The sequence below is a fragment of the Drosophila innubila genome (assembly GCF_004354385.1).
Source record: "Drosophila innubila isolate TH190305 chromosome 3L unlocalized genomic scaffold, UK_Dinn_1.0 0_D_3L, whole genome shotgun sequence".
NCBI classification, from domain to species: Eukaryota; Metazoa; Arthropoda; class Insecta; order Diptera; family Drosophilidae; genus Drosophila; species Drosophila innubila.
The window spans coordinates 9,713,994-9,740,488 of NW_022995376.1; the positions used below are offsets into that span (position 1 = coordinate 9,713,994).

Below are 26,495 nucleotides of genomic sequence, written 5' to 3' on the forward strand. Positions count from 1 at the left end.
AGAATCAATTATATATATTGTAATATTGTAAATTAGATAATTTTTTTAAATAATTTATTATTGAATCTATTTTTATGAATATTCTGTCAATGTACGTGTAGTGTTATCAAATAGATCCTAACACTCGGTTATTTTCCTTAAATTTCTTTTACACTGTCAATCAAAGACATCTCTGCTAGACACGTCCCGTCATAGAAAAAATCTTGTTTTTTTTAATGCAATTTTTATAGAATTTTTAATTTCCAAATGTATATGAAAATAATCCTTCACCCAAATATGCTAATTTTTTACTCTTTCAGTGGCAACAAAAGCGTCACAAAATGGATAACAATGTGGCATGAATAAGGCACGAGCATTGTTTGTGCTTTACAATAAAAATTATAATGCAAAGAAAAGAGAAAAAATGATAATAAATTCACAAATCATGCCACCAAAGTGTAAGTAATATAAATACACACAAACACATGCAGGCTGTAAAACATTCATGCCCCAATAGACTGACAAGCAAAGAAAAGATGTCTTTTACAGTTGGTTAATAGCAGCAGAAGGAAAGAAAGGCATTTAAGTAAAACAGGACAGATAAAATTCGAGCGCCAAAGAAAATAACAGGACGAAAGAAAAAAAGCAAAACTGCGCCAACTAACAGCGAATATGCATTACAAATATTGCAGATCCTACCCCAAGGAGCTTCCTTCACAGCCTAGCCTTAGTTGTGGGAATGAAACTATGCTCGCATAGCAATTATGGGCTCAACGCAAAAACCCATTTAAAGCATAATGCCAAGACTGTATCCGAGTGGCCTAAAGTGCCTTTAGTGCTGAGCGATGGGAGCGATGGGAGATGGAAGAGGGGTGTAGGGGGAACTCGTCTAGGATAAGTAAATAAAATTGATTATAACAGTAAAGGACTGTGGCAGGGCGAGTGTAATCAATGGAACTAGCTGGCTCGTTATCAGCTGGCAATTTCATTATTTTAATGCGCTAAATGAATTATCAGTTGGCCGCCCATCAAAACAAATGGGCGTGACCCTGATGAACAGACAGTATTGATTGACTAAGGACTGTCAGCGGAGTGCGTGTGTGTGTGTGTGTGTGACTTGAATAACAAAGTCAAGTGACGATTTCTTCAAGCAATTCATTTGTTTCACTTTATTTCTGAGTTATATTCTGCAGCAACAAATAATATTGTCCACTTGTGCGTACCATCTGCAAAAAGGTGAAAATGAGAGTAATGGAAAATTATTTTGAAATATCTTCTAACTCACCGACATCAGGGTGGGCAGTGACATTTTTGTGAACCATGATATATCTAAACTGAAGGTCTGATTCGAGCGCGTTATCATCATTCTGATGAGTTGACGAAATTCCCGGCATTCCGCATACCACAAACAATCATAGAATGCCTTTGGAATGCGCTTACTCTGAGATACAAAAAAAATATGAAAATAACATAAAAATGAGCAACAAAAGCAAGGACTCAATGAGAATGAAATCGAAACCTACAGCTGTTGCGAAGCTTTGGCCATTATAGCAGTAGATGACAATTTGATAGCCACCGGCCGCAAGATACATAAACATCCTTAACGTTGTGGTAATGCTTGTAGCCTGTTCCCAGAAAAAAAAGGATTCGTTAGAGCACCTAAAGAAACAAGGTCAGTTGATTTATACAATGCCAATGCTCATTTGAAACAGTATCAAGCCCCAAGTGAAGAGACTCAGCATAAACTGTATAATTATTATGTGTCTAAATGTATTGTTCAACTCCAGGGCGAAGCTGCAAGACAGAAAGTGAGAGAGTGTGCTGTAAGGACATTTCCATGTGCACTTGAGCTTACGCTGCCACACGCTGATATTGATAGATGCAACAACGCATATATTCAACACGACGCTCCTGGGGCACCAACGCCGATGTGGAGCACTCAATCATGTAGCTTAGCGACTGCATCAGGCCCACAGTATGCAGGCAGAGCACAATAAAGAGCACATCAAAGCCAAGAGTACCTGGTAAAGCGGCAAGGCAATCAATTGGCTAAGTACTTCACACTTCGCAGCAGTTCACTCACCCATGCCACACAGGTAGAGGGTGGAGCTCTCGAGGAGCAAAGGTATGTGGTAGTAGGGAAAGGTCATGCCCTTGTCCATCCAGCCAGGATACAGAGATGGCAACGCTGTTGATGAAACCCATATTTCAAGCAAATCTATCAAATTTCTTTCCTTTTTTTTTCTTTGGAAACTCACGCAGCACAACCTCGAAATTTTCTTGATCCCGGTTTGAGTAGCGATACATATTGATGGCCAGTGAGGTGACAAAGTAATTTAAAAGAATACAACTGCAGACGAAGAGATAGGACACCAATTGGCGCCGCTTGTTGATCCAACAACGATTCATAATGTCCTCCACTTGCCGACGTAGCGGCTTTGCAATTGGCATATCTGCAAGTAGAACATTACCATTAGAGATAGTCCAGTCTTTTGTCAGAGTTGTGGATGCCAGACCTGCCACAACTCCGAATAACTCGCACTCCTGCAACATCTCGTGGCGACAGGCGCGACGCAACAGCACGTAGAATTTTCGCGGCGCCAGTAGAAAATATACCATTTTCACAACGGCTATCAGACTCTGGAAAACTGTGCTGATAGTCTGCGAATGCGAAAATTCAACAATTTGTATGCATATGCATTTTCATAGAAGAATAGAGAGATAACCTCGGTAATGCGTGGTATGTCACGAATGTAGCGTATAAACAGCATCCAGTGTCCATAATATGATGACAGACAGCTTGCAATAAACACAATGCTCCAGCTAAAGAATTGCAATGTTAATAATTATGATTCACATAAATAAAAGTAGTATAGTCTTATCGATATGCACAGTTTCAGCAACACATCCCAACGCGTTGGCTTCTTCATATTGTAGCCCACGGACCAAGAGACCCGAATCATCTCTCTAATTCTGTAATAGTTTAGTTTTTCCAGAGCTTCAACCTCGCTTGTTGTATACATTTCTACTAATTAACTGTTAACTCTGTCAAATCAGGCATTTATAGACTTATTAAAGGGGCGTGGTATTCAATAAAATTAATTATTACACGACAATTAGGCGTTACGCCCTATTACGTGTGAAGCTGCACTTAATTATTGAAAAGATTCTCAAGGCACTGAGGTGGTGATTAGTGTCTCGAGGGAATACCAATTTATATATAGCAAGGACTGGTTCCTACATTCGTTTATTTTGAAATTCTGATTTCATTTGACAACCTGGCAATCCTAAAAAGCTTGTTGAAAGCTGAGAAAAGCCAGCCCAACAACCCATATAAAGCTTTTTAAAAAGCTTTGATTATTTAATTCAATAAATTTGGTTCCAACGAGTACAAAAGCTCTACTAATTTTTTGAGTAAACAAAAGCTTCCCCAAGCTTTTATAGCCATAGCGTTATAAGTTTAAATTAAAAACATTTTGCTGGTTTAAATTTTGCTCGATGATTTATATATTTCCATGATATTTCGCTCAATATAGTTTTTAATATGTTTTAATAAATTTTATTTTTGTTTCTTTTCAACGATTTTAATTTGCTTAGTTTGTTCTTTCATTTTTTTTTGTATTTGTTAATGGTATTTACTTTTGCTGATTTACAATCGTCAACGCTGTCAGATGACCTTAAAATGTACATATTGTTTATTAAATAATTTTTAATATCATAATTAATATTACATAATAACATTTTACGTTTTCCTTGCTGTTACTGTTGCTGCTTTTATTTAATATTAATGTTAATGCATTTACAGCTGCAGCTGTTTAAAAATAATTTAGAAAAATAGTAACAATTCCAAAACGAAACGATTTTTGTATAAAAATTGCAGTGCCACTTGATTCATTTCTTATTACATTTTATTAACTTGTTTTTTTTTTTTAAATAAAAAACTCCCATGAGAAAATTCGCTCTTGCGTGTGTGTGTTTGAAATAAGTATTTACAAAGTTATTATATTATCCTGCGTGAAGTTTACAAATTACAAATAACAAATTAAGTATACGCAACGTGGAATGTGACCAGTGCCCACCAAAAGTTGTGTAGAAATTTCTAAACGAATTGCTTACAAAAATTTTGTTGCAATAAGCAATTAAGAATAATTCTTATGACGTAATTTACATACATATTTACTTTAAATCGAATCCATGGCATTACATTATTATTAATTTTTAAATTTTAATTCTTATTTTGGGTTTTTAGTTGAAAAAGCGGACGTTGAGATTGTTGGCTTCTCATAATAAAATTCTGTGTTGTGTAAATTTACAGTGTATGTGTCTGTGTGCATGTCTGTATATGTATATATGTGTGTGTGAGTGAATTTTTATTCCTTTACTGATATGTTTCTAAGAGGCTAATTTGCATTTGATTTTTATCCAATACTCGCTCTCGACGCTTCTTCTCATATTTATGCCTGCCTTTGAAAATTACATAGATTTCCTGTTAGGTCTTTTTAGAACTCGTAGATATTACATTTTAAATGGTTTACAACCAAGTGAACCTAACAAAAATGATGTTGGACACTTTGAGGGTTAATTTATAATTATTTTATATAGCTGTTATTATAATCTGATTTTGCTTGTGATTTTTGATGCTTAATATCTGTAGGAATAATTTTTAATTTCTTAATAAATGCTTGAATTTATTGGTTTTTTTTTTTTTGCGTAAAAATTTGCTTGCATAAATAGAAACTCGTTTTATGGCCATGCGATTTGCCTAGAATATTATATCAAATGCGATTTATTAAGCGAATTCAATTATTTTACCAACTTCTTTGCTCCGCTCTTTTATCAATCAATCTCAATACCATTATCAATATATCCATACACACAACATGGAATGTTTCGGGCACAACATAAAGGAGGGATTCACATGAAAACACACAAATAATTTTTAACATACAACTCGAATAATTGACAAAATTTTTGTAGTTTTTTTTTTTTTCAAACTCTGCCAAACCGAATTCATAAAATAAATAACAAGAATTCTTTGGATTTAAGGACTCATATGCTGAAATATATTGCTTGTGTAAGTTTATTGAAAACATAAACAATAAAGGTTAAATACCATTTCAGCATCGTTCATGGACTTAAAAAAACATCATTATAATCCTAGATATATGGTTTCCGACCTTACGAGTAGTTGTAACTTTTGAAGTTTCTTTTGTTTAACTTTCAACTAGCACACAGAACGACGCACACATATAAAAAGCTACAACTGGCGCACAAAATATCACTATGCAATATGTCAACAGAAGGAAAAGTATAGATCGAAAAAGAAAAACCCTGTCATTTGTCATTTAATGTTGTAACAATTTACTACTACACTGAAACAATCTCTTTAGTCAATTACGTACATCTCACACCTCTAATACAATAGTTATTTATAGGCTCAAAGCTAATATAAAGGAGACCGTCACAAATGTAGTTCCTCTGTAAGCATATCAATTGAGCTACAACACAATTAGTCTGATTACTTGAGAAACTACAGGAGTATGAGGTACGAATATATTTCTAAATTCTAAGAATTTCAACTCGTTTAGTTGGAGGCAGGGGAAAACGAAGCACTAACACGAAGCCTTACCCTTAGTCATACATATAAACGAACTTTTGCGTAACGATTTTATCTACCTTTGAATTTTTTTGTATTTTTCTTTTTAATGCATTTTTGATCAATTTAACTAGATGTAAATGGTTCCGCCGTGTATTACATACATATATGTATGTCCTCGGCATATGATGTCTTTTGTTACGAGATTTGTCAAAAATAATTCGCATTTTATTTTATTTTATTAAATTTTTTTTTTTTTTAGAATTTTTTTGTATTTTGTTGGATACCTATTTTTGTAAATATGCCGCGAATTTTAATTGCAATGGATGTGTGTATATAGGTATTATTGTATGTATATATAAGTTTTGCATTTAAAATATGAATATTATTTGATATTTGTTCTATTTACTCAATGTTTAGGCTTTTCTGGTGATTTCGTCTATATGCTGTAAGCTGTAAATAAATTTTGCATTTACAATAGATTAGCATTAGCTTAGGATTCTATTTACATGTAAAATTTATTTGTTCTTTTTTTTAAATTTGTAGTTTTGTTTTGGGTTTTTTGGTATTTTTGTACGGCATGCGCGGCATCGCAACGATATTTGCAATATATATTTGGTATTTTTTTTGGGTGTTTTTCTGATTTATTTAGTTGATGTTTCAGTTGCTTATACGGTTTCAGTTATTGTAAAAATATTCAACGTCAACGCTTCCCTATCTGCACCTCAATTTAGACTAGGATACTGTTCATTGCTTTTATATAATTCACATTCCATTTTCGCTAACTTTGCTATCACTTTGAGTTTTTCTCTCTTTTTTTTTTTTGTATTTTGTGTTGTGTTGTGTGTTGGAATTATTATACCTTTATAATTATATAGTACAATAACTACTAAGCGTTCTTGTTGTCTGTCTTCACTAATTGCTACGTTGCCCCACCCCCTGAAGCTGTTGTTCCACCTCCTCCGCCTCCTCCTGCTCCGCCTGATGATCCTTTTCCATCTTTGCTCGCTTCATCGCGGTTTTGTGGCTGCAACAGTGCGCGCTGCTCATCATTCGCCTCTCCCTCACCCTCACCCTCGCCATCGGCTTCAGCATCCGCCTCGGCATTATCCTGCGGCTTAAGTGTTGCTGCCTCCAGGACCTGCGTCTGCCTCGCGGGCGAAGTGAATGTGGTTTCGGAGTCTATTTAGGAACAGAAAACATATTTTTAGAATAGACAAAACATAGATTTCATATTTTAAAGGTGCTACAAAGAAACGTATGCTATACAATAAGCGGCTAGTGTGTGTGTGTGTGTGTGACATAGAGTATGTGGGTGTATGAGTGTGTTGTGTGGTTAGAGGCCAATTATTATACTACAAAAATAAGTAGAATAAAAAATGTTTTTGTTAAAAATGGCAAATTTTTACATTTATCTTCAAGTAATGTTATTGTAAAAATAAAATAATTATATCACATATTCTTGATATCAAAACTGATCTATATGCACATAGATATATATTTGATGGTGCTGGAGGAAGGCTAACAAAGCTACCAGCTGCATGTGTATTGGACAACAACTCAGGTGTACAAAGGTGTACGAGGAGTGCAGAAGATTGTAATAATTATACATTATAGGTTTATGGGATTCTCCATTTCCAGCTGGTGAATTGTTACTAACAAATTGCTCGCCTCGCCTGCAACTGTGAGTCCTTCAGTGTGTATTGAGATCTGTGTCTGTGGGTGGGTTAGTGTGGTTTAATCGGGTTAATCAAAATGCAGCATCGAAGACGGTAACTAGAGGGATGTTGAGTTGAGTTGAGTTCAGTCAGGTTTTCATGATAGAGCGAGAGAGAATAGAACAGAAATGTTTGCTTTTTTTTTTTTCGTATTCACAGCCAAATGTCTGGATTACTCAGTGAAGTAGCTCAATGAGTGGGATTTGTCAATTGTTGTTGTGCGAGAGCAAGCTACTCACCCAGACTGCTGTCCCGGGTCTGACTTGGATCGTAGCGTCCATCTGTAGACGGTTGCGTCGAGAGCGAGGAACGTGAGAGCACGGGTTTCACCTGACGCAGTGCCTGCTCCTCGGGATATCGTGGAGTCTGGAACTTGGTTGGCTTTGATTGTAGCGTTGCGGGACCGGAGCGTTGGTGCATAAGGGTGCGATGCCTGAGGGGTGGTGGGGATATAGACTTAGCTAAAACTGAATGAGGTAATTTATTCGGTGAGTAATCGCTGCCAGATTCGCCCTGTAAATTTAAATAAAACATCAGTTGGAGTTACTCTAGTGGTTGGCTGAATATTTACCATGACAGTGCCATTATCGGATACGCCCGAGCCCGACATATTGTCCGCCAACAGACGCTCACTCTCGGGATCGGACAGCACACGTGAGACATCAGACTTGTTTTTCAATATCGACTTGGAACGTCGGTGATGCTCCAGATTCGGTGATGCATCAATCGAGTCTATTGATGAGGAATGCTTGCTTTCAAATTTGGCTGTGATAAAGACAAAGTTTTGTTAAATCAAATTAATAAGTTATTTTTCTGCTTCTCTTTTCTTTTCTTTTCTTTTAAATTTTGCTTTAATTGGTTAACAACATTTAAATCATATTCAATGGAAAGTTTTTTTCTTCAGTTCTATCTTCTTTTATATTCTTCTCTCTTTTTATTTGCTTTTATTCTCCGGATTCTATTCTGTTCTTTATTTTTAAGTCATAATTTTCTATACTAATTTTCTTTAAGTAATTTTTTTCATTTTTAAATTTACTATTTTTTGAATCCTGTAATAAAGACAAAGTATTGTTTAGTCAAATTAATAAGTTGTTTTTTATTTTCTCTTTTCTTTTCTTTTCTTTTCTTTTCTTTTCTTTTAAATTTACTTTAATCTAAATCATATTCAATGGAAAGTTATTCCCTTCAGTTCTTTCTTCTTTTATATTCTTCTCTCTTTTTATTTTCTTTTATTCTCCTGATTCTATTCTGTTCTATATTTTAAAGTCTTAATTTTCTATTCTAATTTTCTTTTATTATTAAATATTAAATTTTCCTATTTTTTGTATCCTGTTTTTCAACTATTTTTGCTTCCATAATTCTTTTTTCTTCTTTTTTATATATTCTGCGTATCTTTCCCATATCTTCTGTTGTCTCCTTTTTATACATTTTTTTATTTTTAATTTTTTTCTATTTTTTTAATCCTGTTTTTCAATTATTTTTGCTTCCCTAATTCTTTTTTCTTCTTTTTTGTATATTCTGCGTATCTTTCCCATATCTTCTGTTGTCTCCTTTTTATAATTTTTTTTATTTTTAATTTTTCTATTTTTTGAATCCTGTTTTTCAATTATTTTTGCTTCCATAATTTTTTTTTCTTCTTTTCTATATATTTTGCGTATCTTTCCCATATCTTCTGTTGTCTCCTTTTTATACATTTTTTTATTTTTAATTTTTTTCTATTTTTTGAATCCTATTTTTCAATTACTTTTTCTTCCATAATTCTTTTATCTTCTTTTTTATATATTCTGCATATCTTTCCCATATCTTCTGTTGTCTCCTTTCCATAATTCTTTTTTATTTTTAATTTTCCTATTTTTTGAATAGTGTTTTTCAATTATTTGTTCTTCCATAATTCTTTTTTCTTCTTTTTTATATATTCTGCGTATCTTTCCCATATCTTATGTTGTCTCCTTTTTATACATTTTCCCATTCTTCTCTCACCTTTGGCGCCTGCATTTTGTATGCCGAACAAACGCTGATTGATCAGTTTGGTGGCAGTGGCTATGCTCTTGCCCGGCATAAAGGCCGAGCGCTTCTTCTTGCTGCCGCCAACGCTAGCGGCAGCGCTGCTGGTTGATGTTGATGCCCCAGATCCCGAACCGGATCCGGCGCCATCCAGTCGCACATTGTCCTCGCAGAGCTTGGTGTCCTCGAAGCGGGCACGTGGCTTGCTGCTGCTCGAGCTGGGACGCATGGCCGTGAAGCTCTGCTGGAAACGCGTCTTGCGATGCTTTGGCACTGAGTTCTCGTTCAGGCTGACACGACTCCCCCGCTCCTGCACATCGAAGTTCTGATAGACATCGGCCAGCGGACTGAGACCGCCAGCAGCGAGATTCCGCAGTGCCGTATCGCCGGAGGCACTCTTTTTCACCTGTGCTCGCATGGACAGACCGGAGGCGGAAACAGTCGGCGGCAGACCCACAATGAATCCTGTGGAGCTGCTAATGTTTGTGCCACGACAGGACTCTTTCTCCAGCGGATTAATGTACAGATTGTCCATGTCAATGTCCAAAGCGCAGGCCTCGTCGTTGAAGTCGGCAGTGAGATCGCCCTGGGAGAGGAACGGATGCGTCTGGCAGCTGGCATATGTGTCCGAGCTGTCCACACTTGCCAGATCCGCATTGTTGTTGTTGTTGTTGTTGCTGATGCTGCAGATGCCAGCATAGTTGCCATTGCCAAAAAGTAGCAAGCCATTGGCAGTTCCTCCTCCAGCTCCTCCAGCTCCTCCAGCTGCTACTGCTGCACCCGCTCCTCCTCCTGCAGCTCCCACAGTCGTCGTGTTGAAATTGTTGTTGTAGTTGTGATTGAAATTGCTCGCAATTGGCGCTCCATAGCGCTGAGTGACCTCCAGTGGCAGTGCAATGGTCGTGGATGTGGTTGTGCCATATGACGACGAAGTCGACGATGACTGTGAGATGATGGGCAGACTGCTGGCATTGGTATAGACAGGCAGATCTCCCGCTGCCGACAGCTGCAGCTGCTGTGCAGGGACATCCGGTGGCAGAAGGCCAAACTGGTTGACAACCTGACGATTGGCCGCCGCCATGCGCATCTCCAGGCAAATGGGCTTGTGGAAGTCGGAAGTGGGAAGCGAGATGACGCCCTCCGCATCGGTGTACTCCTTTAAGTCCTGCAAGGTAGCAAATTGAGTAATCGAATCATCAAAGTGTTTAAGCTGAGCTCAAGCCAGACACAGACACAGCTGGTGGTCAGTAGCATCAGTAGTATCAGTACCTTTGGTAACTTGGCTTAAATTGAAACGTGTGCATTTGCAAATTGCTGTAAATTGTTGTTGCTGCTGCTCAAGACCATTCAACATGCAACTAAAATGCATCAAGTTTAAGTAAAACGTGCAACGTTCAGTCACTAATTTATTTTTAACTTTTTTAAACAAACAAAACTATACAAATTAATAAATTAAGAAAAACAAAATATAACTAGTTAAGAGCTGTCTCGTTTTTTACTTACCCGCGAGTTGGAATCGCCTCAAGGTCTTTCGGGTGTTTCCAGCTCTCAAAGTACAAAATGATAAGTCTAATTGCTAATTGAATTATTTTTTAAATTGAAAATAGAAAACTTGAAGGCGAGCAGTACGAAAATAATCAGTAGAAGTAAGTTGAGTGCCAATTGATAATAGAAAATGGTGCGAATTAAATCTTGAAATCAATAATCAATTACTTTTTTATTTATTGCAGTTTTTGTTTTGTTTTGTTTTTTTTTTTCATAACATTGTAATAATTTATTATATTTGGTATTAATTGTTAATTTTTGTTGTTGTTGCTTTGCTATTAATATTACTAATGAATATAAACAAACAATTGATTTAAGACTAATTGTAATTCTGTGCTTAGTGTAAAAAAGAATTGAATTTGAAACTCATCTCTCATCTTTGAAGGCCTTAAGCTTAAACACTCGATAGATCATAGATAAATATAATAATAGATAATAACACATGCTGCTTTGGTTTTCATTTGTTTTAATTTGTTTTTGTAGTGTGTGGAGTAAATATAAATTAATTAAATTCTTAGAATTTGCTATGTCTTTCTTTAGCTTTCACGTTACGCACGAATATAATAATTTAATTAACAAATTTTATTTAATTTAAATTAAAGCTAATTTAACTTGTAACTTGTTGTTGTTTGTTTCTAATTTTAATTAAAGCACATTCAATGTGTGTGTGTTTTCGTTGAGTTAAATTTTAAAATTATTGTGGGTGTGTGTAACGGATGTGTAAGTTCGTCGATTGATTGACTGATTGACTGATTGACAGACTGACCGACTGACAGGTCAATCAACTAGCCAATGCTCTAAAGAAATTGTTACTAAACGCTATTCGCACGCAATGGAATACACTCGCCTTGACATCCTGGCAAACCCTTTAAGTAAAAGAAATGAAAAAAGAAACAAAGTCAACATAAAATTGCCACATTTCTCTTCTGTGCTCTTCTTCTTCAACTTCATCTGCGGTACACACAATTAACATAATGACGTATTGAAAATAAAAATAATTTAATTAAGTTATACACGAACAATTCACGAACTTTGAGTTTGGTTTCACTTTGGACAAAGGTCACGGGGTGCAGTGGTTTCAAACATCTCACAGATCAGACTTGGAATCACAGATAAAAGATATCGATAGTGCCCTCCTCGATCATGCGCTTGAGTGCCAGATAATTCTTTGGCGATGGCGGTGGTCTCGCCAACCTCTTGATGCTATATTCCCTGTCGTGAAATACACAAATGCGTTCCTGCAATATGTACACAGTTCTCTCATCATCATCAGGAACAACACAAAACAGATTTCAGCTTGGTACGGGGTCTACTTGGAACGGACTCGAGGAGGCATTTTACAGGGAAAGGCCTATGCCAAGCATGATCTCTAATTAATAATTATGAATCTCCAATTGCTGACCTAACTTTTCAGGTTCTCTTCTGAGCAGATGATGTGTGTGTGTTTTCATTTTAGTTAAATTAGTACAAAATCAGAAACACATAAAAAAGAGTGCAAGTGCTGTTATAGTAAGTAATACTTGATAGAGAGTTAGATATACCCAAAGATAGAGTATTAAGCATGCGGACTACACAGAAAGCAGAAGTCAAAGTTAAGTGATAGTTATAGCTATAGTTATTAGTGACATTATCAATGTATTTTGTTGTTATTGCTGTTAGGGGATCAATCGATTGTCGTGGTTGTCGATTTTACCTTTGTTGTACAGAAGCAGCATTCGAATTCCACCGGCACATCCTGCTCCAGATTGTCCATTCGCTGGTTCTGCAGGTTCTCGAGCGCCACTTGGCGACGCAACTCGGCCACTTCCTATAAGTATGGTTTAGGGTATTGGCAAAATGTAAATGCGAAATCGAAATCCAAATACGGGTACAACAAAAAGAAATACAATTAACTAACTATATACACGAGAACATGCAGCAAACACACAGATAATATTAATTTGAAATTGTTATTAAAAGTATTTATTGTATTATTTACTGGAAATATTTTCATGCCCATGCGGAAAAACGTCATCAGGCGAAAAGTGCGAAAAGACTTGTGAAAAACTGTTCTGGGAACTGTTACTTGATGAGTTTGGGTATTATTGTTGTATCACTAACTAAGTAAGGCTACAACTTTGAGTCAAGTTTGAATGGATTGTCAAATATTTATAGAAAATATCGAGTGACTTTTCCTCGCCAAGCTAAATGATCTGCTCTAAATGTGCTCTAAATGCGCTTAAGCAATCTGCTTTGGATTGGTAAGTGTGTAATATAAATATATATCTTCCTGGTAGTACTAAAAAATTTTAATTGATATTTTAGTTGCACTATTTATCGTCCTATGTGCAGACGGCGCCCTTCAGCAGCCCAGAATGATCGGAAAACGAGAAGATTTTCAATCGCGACCCAATGCCGATTACGAATATGTGGACGCGACGCTTGATGATCAATTGAAGCGCCTGGGACAGTATGACCTCAAAAGCTGGGATGCAACGTCTGACGATGGCGGTAAGTTGTTAACCAGACGGAGTTTCTTATTTATTTTGATGGGCAAACTTTACAGGATTTCAGCGGGTTACCCAATGTGATTCAATGACACCCACGACCAGCTGTGAAACCTTTGAACCACCTTGCAGCACCACTTGCCAGCCACCCACACCGCCACCACAAGGAGCCGACTGTGATCAGTTTCAAGCGAATCAGAACTCGGCCTTGCCACAGCAGCAGCAGCAACAACAGCAGCAGCAACAACAGCAGCAGCAGCAATATCCGCAGCAGCAACAGCAACAATATCCGCAACAACAACCACAGCAGCAACAATTTGCGCCCGCTGACATGGATGATTCGGAGCTGCGTGGTCGGGAGCTGCGCAAGTTGGTGCAACATTTGTATGTGGCACAGGCACGTGTCCAGCTGGAGGCAACGGAGATACACAAGGCACAGGCGGTGGCCAGTTCAGCGCAGGCACAGCTTGAGGATTCGGCGAATCATGTGCGCACCATCACGGCCACGTTGCACAACGCCCAGCAGGAGGTGGCAGCTGCTGCCATTCGAGCTCAGATTGCCCAACTGCAGCTGGCGGCGCACGATCAGCTGCTTTTTGCTGCTCGCCAGGATGTGGACTCGCTGTCCTCGCAAGTGGTTGGCCTGCAGGCAGCCGAGGGCATTGTGCAGCCCAAGTTGACAGTCGATCTCCATGCGCTGCTCGACAAGCTGCGACAGCCGCTGCAACACTTCGATCGACCCACGCCGGTGCCAATGATCATCACGCCGCCTCCACTGAACGAAGCGCCTCCTCAGCCAGCACCCGACAGCGGCGAGGGCGTGGTTGTGGGCGTGTCCAATGAGGGTGAGCCCATTAGCAACAACAAGCAAGTTGACAAGCAGCAGGAGCAGGCGAAGGTTGCTCGAGAGGCGATCTACTCCTAATCAATTCCCCCGATATCCTCTTCTATTTATATATTTATTTATTTTTGTATTCATCAGTTTTCTCTGTAAAAATATATTTTTCTATGTATGCAAAATTTATTGTTGTTGTGACTTGTTTTATTTGTAAGTGTATGTTGGGTTCGTTGTTATTTGTTGATGACAATAATGGAAATATTAAGTAGCTGCTGCAGTAATGCTACATATATCATTATTAGAAATACATATGAAAAGAATATTAGGTATTAGAAGAAACTTAAAAAGCTTTGTTTTATTTTACATATATTACAAACCCTGGCTAAACCTACATATATAGCTGAATAATCAAAATCGTATAAGAGGGAAAAATGGAATTTAAAATAAAAAAATTCTATACAATTTGTATTGTATATATAATATATTTACATTGGATAGAAATTTAAAAAGATATTTCTTTATTAAAAGAAAACTACAGATTTCGAAAGTGATTCAGTTATTTCGGATTGGTTATAATTATTCTTATAAATAGAACCAATCTTAAGGTCAATGTAAAAACAAGAAAGAATAATAATTAATATTTCTTTATAATGATTAATTGATATCTATCTATCTATAGAATTTCCTATAGATTAAAAACGAGACAAACAAATAAGTACGGAGCTTATTGTTATTTACTTATTTCCATTATCGATTCTTCAAAAAGAAAACTGATTCTGCAGCCAGCGAACTATAAAATATGAATAGGAAATGTCTATAAGGCGAAAAGTAAACAAGACAAGTTTCGAAAAAAGCTGAGAAACAAAGAAAAGAAAATACATGAAAAAATATACGAGCATATATGCAAATTTCTTAAGCATTCTAGCAGCTGAAATGCGTTCATATTCATATCAATATGAAGACTATTTGGAAACTTCGAGACATTCTTAAAATGCAAATTTTGTATAGCTCGAATTTGAAATTTTCATTTTGTGTTTTTGGTTATTAAAACAAAAGGTTAGCAGTATGTTCAGCCTCTGAAAATATCATTTCATTTTGTATATGTTTTTATGCAATAATCATAATAATCGAATTGAAAATTTTGGATAGATATTTAAAGAGTATAGCAGTGGCAAGTAGTATGCATTAGAGTAGAGTAGTTTGAGTTCTTTGTGTATACTTTGAATGTACCTCCTTACTGCGTCCCCGTAAAATCTAAAAGTTGAAATGTGTTGTTGTTGTTATAGAACTTTATAATAGGCTAGCTCTTGCATGTTGGTAAGTAGTTAAGTAATTAAGGTTTGTTGTTGTGGTTGTGGTTATGAGTTGATCAAAAAACAAATTAAAAATATATGAAGCACAAATTTATTTTTCAGACTAGTTACTACGAAAAAAATCCACCGAATCGAAATAAATATGAATTGAACTGAACTGAAGAGTTTGTCTAATCAAAATATTTCATAAATGTCAATAGACAACTAAATATATGTAATAATAATAATAATATGTAATAATAATGGTAAGTGTATTGTTTACAATATTTGAAATATTTAGCTCCAGTTAACGGCTTCACATTTACTAATACAAAGTTACGATTTAAGAACTTTGAAAACATTAAGATATTTAAGATAGACGAGCACTTCGCTTGGACTTGGAGTACCGACTCTCCCAGCACTCCCCGCAGACACACTTACCCCGGGTGTTATCATCATCTGTATGGGCAATCCCTTCTGATTCGATGCTACGGTCATCGCATCATCCGCTTGTCCTGAACCCGCCGCTGCACCCGCTCCTCCTTCGTTCTCCTGGCCAGCACCGCTGGATGTTGCCACTGCCGTTGCAGCACTCGATGCGGCCACCATGGCCAGATTATTGGCAACTCCGCCAACTGGCAACTGTCCCGACGGCTGTAGCTTCTGTTGCTGTTGTTGTTGTTGCGTCTGCAACAGCGCCTGCTGTTCACGCTTATAGCTCTCCATGGCCATCATTGAGGTCTGCCTGGCATTCGGATTATCGAAGCTGTATGGAGGCACTGCATCCTGATCAGAGCTAGAGCCGCGACGCTGTGTGCGAATTTGGCAAAAAGGTTTAACATAGTTAGAAGTAATCATTTCTATTCTATATTATTTAAACTGGAATATGGAATACCCTTCTCACACTTTTGACCCACACTCTTCTCAGACTTCAATTCAAAGTATTGTTATATACTAATTTCGATATAAGGAGCTTTGAAACTTGAGAGTTATAACTTTAATTTTCAAAATATCAAAGGGGGGACCCTTAGCATCGAACCCATGATTTAGAGGAAAATAATTTTGTTTACAAATTTAATCAAATTTGAATGTAGAATGAATGTAGAGGCCAAGCCATGATCAATATGATATTCCACTTGAAAATCAGTGCAGTTTTGTTAAAGTTATGACAGTTCAAAGTTGGTCAAGCCTCTGACCTAGCAACTTTACAAGTCAAAATTTTGTCTAATTTTCCATGATTTTTTACAGAAAAATGAAACGTCTCAGAAACAAATTTAAAGTGTTGTTTTATACTTATTACGATATAAGAAATCAATTAAAAGTGAAAACTTGATAAATAAAATTTTGAATTTTCAAAATTTCAAAGGGGGGACCCTTAGCATCGAACTCATGACCTAAGGGAAAATAATTTTTTTTACAAAATTTATTAAATTTGGATGCAGATTGATTTTAGAGGCCAAAACATGATCAAAATGACATTCCGCTTGAAAATCCATTAAGTTTTGGCAAAGTTATGAGAGTTTGAAGTTATTGAAAAAGTCTTAAGGGGTAGGTATGGAAAAATATGACAGAGATGACTAAAAAATTGAATTTTCTAAGCAATTAATGTTTTGATGCAGAATCAATATAGAGGCCAAATAATGATCAAAATGGTATTCCGCATGAAAATCGGTTAAGTTTCGGCAAAGTTATGAGAGTTAGAAGTTATTGAAAAAGTCTTAAGGGGTAGGTATGGAAAAATATGACAGTGATGACCAAAAAATTGAATTTTCTAAACAATTATTGTTTTGATGCAGCATCAATAAAGAGGCCAAATAATGATCAAAATGGTATTCCGCATGAAAATCGGTTAAGTTTTGGCAAAGTTATGAGAGTTAGAAGTTATTGAAAAAGTCTTAAGGGGTAGGTATGGAAAAATATGACAGTGATGACCAAAAAATTGAATTTTCTAAACAATTATTGTTTTGATGCAGCATCAATAAAGAGGCCAAATAATGATCAAAATGGTATTCCGCATGAAAATCGGTTAAGTTTTGGCAAAGTTATGAGAGTTAGAAGTTATTGAAAAAGTCTTAAGGGGTAGGTATGGAAAAATATGACAGTGATGACCAAAAAATTGAATTTTCCAAACAATTATTGTTTTGATGCAGCATCTATATATAGACCAAATAATGATTAAAATGGTATTCCGCATGAAAATCGGTTAAGTTTTGGCAAAGTTATGAAAGTTTGAAGTTGGTCGCACCCTAGACCTACCAACTTTACAAGGTAAGATTTTTGTTCACTTTCCCATGATTTTTTAATACTACCTACGGTATAAGGAGTCGATTCAAATCAAAAATCCCAAGGGGAACCCTATGCCTTAAAATCGAAATCCAGAGGAAAAGCTTTTTGTTTCGCACTTAATTAAATTTGAATACAGAAGGAATTTAGATGACAAACCTTGATCAAAATGGCATTTCTGTTGAAAATCTTTGGGTTATGACTTACGTGGTGCATGTTTGAGTTACGCAGGTTGGCTACGTGCTCGTAGTTCTTGTAGCATCCGGTGCCTGTGGTTGCCGGATTGCGACCGCTGGTCGATTCGCCTTCTGTGCTGTTGCCGTCCCCATCCGTTTGGGAGAGATTGTGTCCTGTGGGCGATCGGCGTAGCGCGTGGGTTAAACGGTGCCAATTTTTCAGTGATCGTGTGTGACTTTCGCGCTTTTCTGCATTGCGTATGTATGTGTGTGAGTGTGTTTCAGTGTAGGTGTGTGTGTGTGTGTGTGTGTGCGTGTGTGTGTCGGAATAAGTTTGTTATTTATCAGATTTATTAATGTAAGTTCGCGACTCGTTAGTTGTGTGTAGTATGTTGTTTGGATTGTGGTTGTTGTGTTGTATTGTTGTTTTGTTGTTGTCGGTTTAAAAGCACACGCAAAAAGCCATGAATGCATTTTGTCGCCATTTTCAATAGAATATTCATTGTTTATTTATATTTTATTATTCGCATTTGTTTAGCCATTTTGCAATTGTCATTCGCCATGTTTGGAATGTGTTTTTGTTTGTTTGGATATTGTTGATTGTTTTTGTTATGATTGAAGAAGAACGTTTTTATTGGGAATCGTTTGTTGATGAGACGAAAATCAAATTAAAAGGAATAAAAGAAAGAGATATGCACTTTATGAATGTCGTTATACGATTATGTAAGTACGAGTATGTTATGGAATATGCTATTGTTGCTGCTGTTAATTGTTATTGTTAAATACTATTAATGACGACGATAACAACGACGACGACGTGGTGGATAATGCAGACGACGTTGATTTTAAATGACGACGACTAAAAACTTTTCATATTAACGAGTATTTTTTGTTAAAAGTAGTTAGTTAGATAGTACAGTTAAAACAACATTGAACGGTCAACAGTACGACGATAATATGTGTGTCTGTATATGAATTTTGTTAACTATTTAACAAGCTAATTGTTAGTGTATTGTGTGTGTGTTAAGAACAACATTTAGTTTAAATTTTATAGTTAAGAGTGAGGCTAGTGAACGATTAATTGTGAGCTAGTAGCTAATGTAATTTAGTTAGCACAACAAAATAACAGTTATGGAAATTGACAGCGCTTATCTGCATCTGAAGAAAGTAACTGAATTCATAGATCTTGAAGCATATATGAGCAACAATCTAAAGATATTTTTTATAAATTATTTGATTTAACTACACTCGTATTTAAAGTATATCCATGAATAACCTCATTTATCGATTGCATTTTTCCTATGACTGAATTAAAGTTTTATAAACTTATATTGATTTATGGAATTTTGTATGACTGCTTTAACAAAGTAGGCAAAACAAATGATTGAGAAAAAAGAGAGATTCGTTTGGCTTGAAGACAACTGACAATTGCCAAATACACATTTCATGGTTATTTACGCATTCTGGTTGAGTGTGTGTGTGTATTTTTATTCACTAATATGGTTAACTAAAAAACGAACTCAAAACTATGATGGGCAACGATCTTCTCACACTCTCTATTGAATGGTAACGTTAATAAGCATAGCAGAAATTGATTTGTTGATGTCTTCGATTTTTTTTTTTTTTTTTTGATTATAAAAATGTTTGAAACTATCTTCTGTTCCTTTCGGTTGATAAGCTTAAATTAGTTTAGCAACAATTTGGTGGTTTACCTTTTCATTGGCTTTATGTTGGGATTATGAATAATAAATATATAGTAAGGTTCAAGGCTTGACAGAGAGACGCACAATTAAAGCAGATATAACGCATGTTTGGCATCTTGTCAAACATTAAACAGAGTAAATTGCGATAGTAAGTACCATAGTTATCACTTGGCATTTTAAATGAAATACAGCGTATTTGGTTTTGGTTTTATTGCTAATTCACAGACACACAAAGTTGGGGGGCTTTTACAGTAGTACAGATACAATGAGTACAGACACAAGTATTGGGATTACGATTACGATTACGATTAGTACGATTAGTAACAGTAATTATATATGTTGTAGTTCATACATGGCTTGAGCATAAGGAGCGTACAGTTTCTATACGATACGATAAGATAAAGATGTAGATAGATAGATAGAATAGATTGATAGATAGAGAGTAGATACATGCAGCGTTTTGTTAGCGAGCAGACACATTTACATAACTCCACTCTCTGACGCTTTCGAGACAATCAAAACTAAGAAAAATAAATATAATGGTAAAAGTAACAAAAAGAGCACATTTGTAGGTTACACACACACGGAAATAAAAGTGTTTCTTTTTTTTTTTGGAGAGAGAAGTAAAAGGCACGTAAAAGGCAGATGCCGCTTGAAGCATTTTTATTCAAGATTTATAATTATTCCGATCCGATTTGTTACTATGCAATTTCGAACAGTGCACAATGATAGAAATATTTGAACAATAGGTATTTATTCAATTGCAAATCAAGAGAAATATTTTTTTTTTATTACATTTTTTTATTTTGAACTGAAAATTTAATTTAAATAAAGGAATAAATTATTAAGGTATTTTTTAGTTATTCACATTTGGGCTTTATATATTTCATTTATGTTTTTTGCATAACTTTAATTAACTCTGCTCAGCGCTTTTAGCTTAAGATCTACAGTTGTTAAACACTTAATAGAACTTTGCTAGTGCTTACATGCTCCATAATTTGCAACTGCTCTGGATAAATAAGTAGTCTTACTAGTAAGTACACATCGAGTTTATTGTTTCATTTTGGAAAAGAAACTTTAAAATATTTTATTGATTTTGTTGTTGCTGCATACTAAGCGCGTTATGCGTTAAATAAGGCAATTTATAATATTACTTATTAGTTTATTGTAATATTCTTTTTACTTTTGTTTTTGTTGCGCTTTCTGTTGAAATGTACTTATGCATTTTTAGGAACATTTTGTTATCATTTGCTAAGTATCAATTTATAAATATATTGAATATATATGTATATGTATGTCTGCTTGTATATAAGCTTATCTACATAAAATTTTGATGTCGACAGCCCACAGTGGGCGTGGCGCGCTCACTAAATTATAAACTAAGCTTAGTCTCTTTCGGCTACAACAACTAATTTCATAAATAAGGCTGACTTTTTTATATTTCGCATTAATGTGGCTGGAGAATTTAACCCACTTTTTTTTTGCTGGCCCAGGATCAGTACTACAGATATCTGCATTTAACTTTGGAGGGATTCTCAATTTACGTCCTGGCACTATCAAACAATCCTTCAAGGTGTAGTCTGACTCTCTGCAAGGACATGTAAGCTTCGACATTGCCGAAGACATTTCATTTTTTGGTATTTTCTTTGACTATTTTGCTCAACAAATGCTTGGAAAGTTTCTCGTGTATTTTGTTGCTAGTTATTGGCCTAGTTAATAGCTACATTTAAATTACGTTCTAAATTAAAATTGTGCTTACGCGGATTGTTTGTCAACATTTTGTTTTGATTTTTGTTTTTTTGGTTGTGGCGTGTTGTTAGCATTTGGAATGGGAACTGTGCATTGGTCCCACACTCCACTTGAGGTTGTTACATACACACATCGGCGCTCTACCAGCTCACGTTTCCATTGCCATTGTTCAAACTGATGCGAGACAGTGGAAACGTGTTAAATATACACTCACATGGAAAGCTGTTGAAAGTTTTGCTTTGTTTGAAATACAATAAAGCAAATCAAAATCAAATTGGCAGCTGAAAGATTGCAAAATAATGTGACAAATGGAAAAACATCAGCAAATTTGAGTAGATGCGATACCGAATGATCAGTGTTAACGATAATTGTATATTATCGATACAGTATTTCATAGACATTTCAATAATATTTTCAAGTGCTGATGGCATTTAGTTAACAAAGGAGAACAACGCATTACGACAATTAGCAAAACTTTCAATACGTCATACGAGAACATTAAACGAAAGTTGCAAGCAATGCGCACACGCAGTGCAGAAAATGCTTTGGACAACGTTGCGTATGCGCAATGCGTGCACTTCACAGTGATATAAGCAGCGGCATGTGTGTATGAGCGTGTGTGTGTGTGTGTGTGTGTGTGTGTGTGAAGGGTAGTGGGTGTATTGTGTATGTGTGTGTGTCTGATTGTGTTCATGGCGCCTAAAAGCATTTACATTTAATCACAACATTTAATTTCGATAGCCTCGCTTTAACGGAAGTACATCATCATTTTCATTTCGATTTTGATTGGATTACGGTTTCTCTTACGAGTATAAATAGCAGCAAATCGCAAATGGCAACTGGAAGCCAATGTCTAAAAACTAGCACTAACTATGAACAGTGAAACTGGATTATCTAAGTATAAGGGAAGTTCTTTGGTTTGCTCTCATACACATTTACAATAACAATTCGGTTACACATTTTGGCTAAGACTAGATTGTATGTGTGTGTGTGTGTGTGTGTGTCTTTAAGATGTGTATGTGTGTGTAGTTGATACATAACAAGTTGCATTTCTCTAATTTACATATACAATAACAGCTTAGCTTTACGAGACTCTCTTCAACTAGTTTAGTTTAGCTAAATTTAGGCTTAGTGTAACGTGGCTCTGGTTGTGGTTTCTGTGGTTCTGGGTTGGGTAACGGTTGTTGTTGCCGTGGTTGCACGTGGTCTGCCTGCCACCAGCGAGTGTCCTATCGACTGTCCTCGTTGTCGCTGGAGCTATTATGCTGCTGTGTATCACGTTCCTCCAGCAAACTGCGATTCAGCTCCTGAATCCGAGCTGATAACGCTCTCCGACGTGGTGTTCCAAACGAGGGCAATGGCGGTGACTCAATCAAAGTATTTTTCTCGCCTTGAGGCCAACGATTCGATTCCAAGATTGGTTAGAAAGTTGTTTTTATTTTTATGTGATTAGCAACAAAATTCAAATGGCAACCAAAGTGCGTTGTTTGCGAGTGTGTGTGTGTATGTGTGTGTGTGTGTGGCAAAGTATTTGAAATTGAGAAGTGAACGCGACGAGTTTGGTTTTTATTTTTTGTATTTTTTGTATTTTTGGGTATTTTCAAGTTAACATTGTGTGGAAGAGTAGAAAAAGAAGAAGAGCAGAGAAAAGAACAAGTTGTTGGTAAACTATTTTTATATTGAAGCTTAGTTTGTTCTTCAATTTAGCTTTGAGGATAGACTTATTATTGTGTGTGTTTTTGTGTTTTTTTTGAGAATATATTTATTTCAGGATTTGTTTGTCGTTTGCACAAATAACTCTATCCAAGGCTTATTGGGTATTCGTTTCATTTGCTAAATTAATAACTACGTTTGTCTAAGAGAATGAGTATATAATACGAGTATGTTGATGGGTTTACGAGTATGTAATCAGCACTTGAAAATTCACTAAAATGTACTCAATTGGTTTATAATATTATATATTGATGTATTAAGTTACTGTAATTTGTAATTATAATTTGTAATTCGAAATGGCAACTCTATACTGAACATTCAAATTTGCTATGTATAAAGTTTATATAGTTTATTGTGGATAAAAGTTTAGTTTTATAACAAAATCAAGCTTAGCGTATTCAATTTCACAAAGGAAATCAATAACAATTTTGTCTCGGCGCAATATGAAATAATGCCAAAAAACTAATTGGTGAATTAAGCAAACTTACGGACAATGCAAACTTAAATTAACAAATGCAACATACCTTGGGGACTTAATAAACTAGAATTATATATATCGCTTAATATTATAATACTTTTTTTTTTTAATGTTTGGCAAACATACAGACTCCTAACTACGAGGGACAAATTTTGGGAAATCGGCTTCGAAAATCGTAAGTAGCTTAGAAATTTAGTTGTCAAAGCTGCAACATTAAATGCCTGACCTGTGTGCATTTTATTTATATGTACATAATATATTGGATTAGTTTTGGGAAAGTGACTAAAAGAGCAGAAAAGAGTATATATTTAGTTAAGCTGGGGTGTATTATCTAAGCTAAGCGCAAAGACTACAACTTGTAAGGAGTTGAGTTCGATTTGAAGTTAAAGATTGAGTGATTAATTGCGGAATTGCTGAATTGCTGATTGCAATGATACGCTACGTATACGCAATGTTAGTCACCTGGAGCGCTTTGCACGTCAAGGGTTTGCCTGCCTATATTGGGGGTGCTTTGTCTTTTACCTTTCGGATGCACAACATTTGTTTGCTTGCCTAAAATTAGACACGGGAGGAGGCGGAGTTAGCAAATTTGGCGTATCAAAAACAGATTAAAAAGTATATTGCCTATTGACCTGCGTGTCGGCGTATCTGTGTTTGTATCTGTGTCTGTGTGACTGTGTATATATATGTTTAAAAGATTTGTGTTAGGTAAGTGCGCTTCTGGGCTTTATACAAGTGAAATCCCCACTAATTTCTTCTTTAAACGCGTTAAGTACAAAAGCATTTGGCTAATTGACCATTGTGTGTGTGTTGTGGGTGTGTGTGTGTGTGTATCTAGAGCTTACTGTTGGCTTTGTAACCGACGGCGTTTAGTGTCCGCTTGGGCTAAAGGCAGCTGCTAAATTGAGCAGGTGGTAAGGCAATTAGTTAAAGGTAAGCTAAGTTAAGGCCTAAGGTCTACAGAAACTTAAAAGTAATTCAATTTGCTTAACTAGTTAACAATTCGATTAACGATTACTTAGTTTATGTATAAATTTATTGAATTGCCCGAAAATTTCTATCATCTTACGGCAGTCTATTATGAAGAATTTGAAATTGGATCGACTATTAAATGCTATTTACACGCCTTCATAGAAACTTAAAAAAAAAGAAGATAAAATATATCAATAAGGAAATGAAAAGGATAAGCAAAAGTCATGCAAGTTAAATAAATAGACAAAAGCGAAGCAAAACAATTTTTGATAGGTATGTACAACATGTGGAAGAAACTAAAAATAGATTTGCAAATCTACTTATAGTTTGTATAGCGAGGCAGACTAGAGTTAGAGAAAGCTAAAGCATATACGATTTAAGGGTTAGGTTTATTAACAGAGCTAGATCAGATCTCAGGCAGAATATTGATTGATTTGTAGAGAGTCTGGGTGAATTCGGTGAATTGTTGCCACTTACCTGTGTCGACAATCACATCGATGAGATCCATTGATTTGGCGAACGCATCTTTAAGATTGATATGATGGAAGGAGACAATGCTACCCTCGCGTTTGGCACGATCGAGCGCCTCGCGTCGCTTGAGGGCCTTCTCGCGTCGCATCTGATTCTTATAAAATTCAGCAAAATTGTTAACGATGATGGGAATAGGCAAAGCGATTACCAGAACACCGCATATGCAACACACAGTACCAATAACCTTTCCCAGTGCAGTAGTGGGATAGATGTCCCCGTAGCCAACAGTTGTCATTGTAATACCCGCCCACCAAAATGTTTCCGGTATTGAAACGAATTTTGTATCCTTTTCATCCTTTTCGGCAAAATATGCCAGCGAAGAAAATATGAGAACGCCCATGGCCAGGAACAGCATTAGTAGACCGAGTTCCTTATATGAGTTACGCAGCGTAAAGCCTAACGACTGCAGGCCCGTTGAGTGACGGGCCAGCTTAAGGATTCGCAGGATGCGCATGATGCGAAATACTTGCACCACCCGGCGCACATCCTGGAACTGGTCCGTTGCATTCTTATTCGTTTCCAATAAAAATAACGAAACAAAGTATGGGAGTATTGCCAATAGATCGATTATGTTAAGGCCGCCCTTAAAGAACTTCCACTTGTCCGGTGAGGCGCTAAACCTAAGTATGTACTCTAGGGTAAACCACGTGATACACACGGCCTCAACCATTGCCAATTGCGGATTATCCTGTGGTGTACCATTGTCAATGTGTTGTAGTTGTGGTAGGGTGTTCAACGTCAGGGCTATGGTAGACAGGACTATGAATAGTATGGATATCACTGCGATAACCTGTGAACAATAAAGAACAATCGAAACTATGACGAGACCATCATCAACAACAACATCACAACGATTATTATAACTATACATATATACATATATATAGCTATATCATTAATCAATCAAACATATAAAGTTACAACAATCAGCGCTTGCTTCGACTTCGACTTCGACTTTGTCTTCGATTTCAATATCATATCGATATCGCTTCTTTTTCATTCCATTTTATTTAATTATCAATCTGTTAATTTCGATTATATGGGGATACCGATTAATAATCTTTCGATTAAAACAATTAAAGCAAACATTCAGTTAGCTTAGCGCAAAACGTTTAGTTTTCTGATATTTTTTTTAATTGCTAGGGAATTAATGTTGTGGGTCTCGGAATCATTTCAAAGATGTTGTTGATCGTTCTGTATAACTGACGCTTACTTTGGTTATATATGGGTAAACTAATTTATTCGAGGGCTCAACACATTGGATGGGTATTTCTCTTTGTGTTTGTTTTCTTGTTGTAGTACTATTCGAAGGCTACAGTACAATATGTGAAGTATATCATTTGTAATCCTTCTTCTTTATCAAAAATAACTGAACAATTAACTTAAAATTCATTTCAAACAGAAAGATAAACTCAGATTTAAGTGTAAATAA

General features: G+C 36.0%; 3 protein-coding genes across 3 annotated transcripts in view; 1 reads left to right on the forward strand and 2 right to left on the reverse strand.

Moving 5' to 3' along the window:
* Positions 1-1,148: 1,148 nt before the first annotated feature.
* LOC117787816 (odorant receptor 63a) lies at positions 1,149-3,002 on the reverse strand. Its single transcript, XM_034626435.1, has 10 exons — positions 2,872-3,002; positions 2,706-2,802; positions 2,496-2,640; positions 2,238-2,432; positions 2,063-2,167; positions 1,835-2,000; positions 1,668-1,773; positions 1,503-1,604; positions 1,265-1,420; positions 1,149-1,205 (listed from the first exon to the last, which is right to left on the reverse strand). The coding sequence occupies exons 1-10, from the start codon at positions 3,000-3,002 to the stop codon at positions 1,149-1,151; spliced, it is 1,260 nt and encodes a 419-aa protein (XP_034482326.1).
* A 598-nt stretch (positions 3,003-3,600) lies between these two features.
* LOC117788998 (potassium voltage-gated channel protein Shab) overlaps positions 3,601-26,495 on the reverse strand; it is a 62,558-nt gene continuing 39,663 nt past the window's right edge. The window contains exons 7-15 of the mRNA XM_034627970.1: positions 25,010-25,853; positions 24,023-24,112; positions 17,949-18,091; positions 15,900-16,268; positions 12,536-12,649; positions 9,274-10,462; positions 7,865-8,058; positions 7,533-7,806; positions 3,601-6,757 (exon numbers count right to left, since the gene is read on the reverse strand). Of these exons, the coding sequence (XP_034483861.1) occupies positions 6,498-6,757; positions 7,533-7,806; positions 7,865-8,058; positions 9,274-10,462; positions 12,536-12,649; positions 15,900-16,268; positions 17,949-18,091; positions 24,023-24,112; positions 25,010-25,853 (3,477 nt within the window). The 3' untranslated portion in view covers positions 3,601-6,497. The remainder of the gene's footprint in view (positions 6,758-7,532; positions 7,807-7,864; positions 8,059-9,273; positions 10,463-12,535; positions 12,650-15,899; positions 16,269-17,948; positions 18,092-24,022; positions 24,113-25,009; positions 25,854-26,495) is intronic.
* LOC117788999 (probable basic-leucine zipper transcription factor R) lies at positions 12,927-14,326 on the forward strand. Its single transcript, XM_034627972.1, has 3 exons — positions 12,927-13,082; positions 13,147-13,332; positions 13,388-14,326. The coding sequence occupies exons 1-3, from the start codon at positions 13,055-13,057 to the stop codon at positions 14,251-14,253; spliced, it is 1,080 nt and encodes a 359-aa protein (XP_034483863.1). The 5' UTR covers positions 12,927-13,054; the 3' UTR covers positions 14,254-14,326.

Excerpts from the sequence above, each read along its gene's own strand:
- LOC117788999 (XM_034627972.1), top strand. The coding sequence starts at position 13,055 with ATGCGCTTAAGCAATCTGCTTTGGATTG. Across the intron at positions 13,083-13,146 it reads AAGCAATCTGCTTTGGATTG|TTGCACTATTTATCGTCCTA; the intron begins GTAAGTGTGTAA and ends TTGATATTTTAG. Across the intron at positions 13,333-13,387 it reads TGCAACGTCTGACGATGGCG|GATTTCAGCGGGTTACCCAA; the intron begins GTAAGTTGTTAA and ends CAAACTTTACAG.
- LOC117787816 (XM_034626435.1), bottom strand. The coding sequence starts at position 3,002 with ATGTATACAACAAGCGAGGTTGAAGCTCTGGAAAAACTAAACTATTAC. Across the intron at positions 2,433-2,495 it reads GTTATTCGGAGTTGTGGCAG|ATATGCCAATTGCAAAGCCG; the intron begins GTCTGGCATCCA and ends TTCTACTTGCAG. Across the intron at positions 1,605-1,667 it reads TTCAAATGAGCATTGGCATT|GCTACAAGCATTACCACAAC; the intron begins GTATAAATCAAC and ends TTCTGGGAACAG.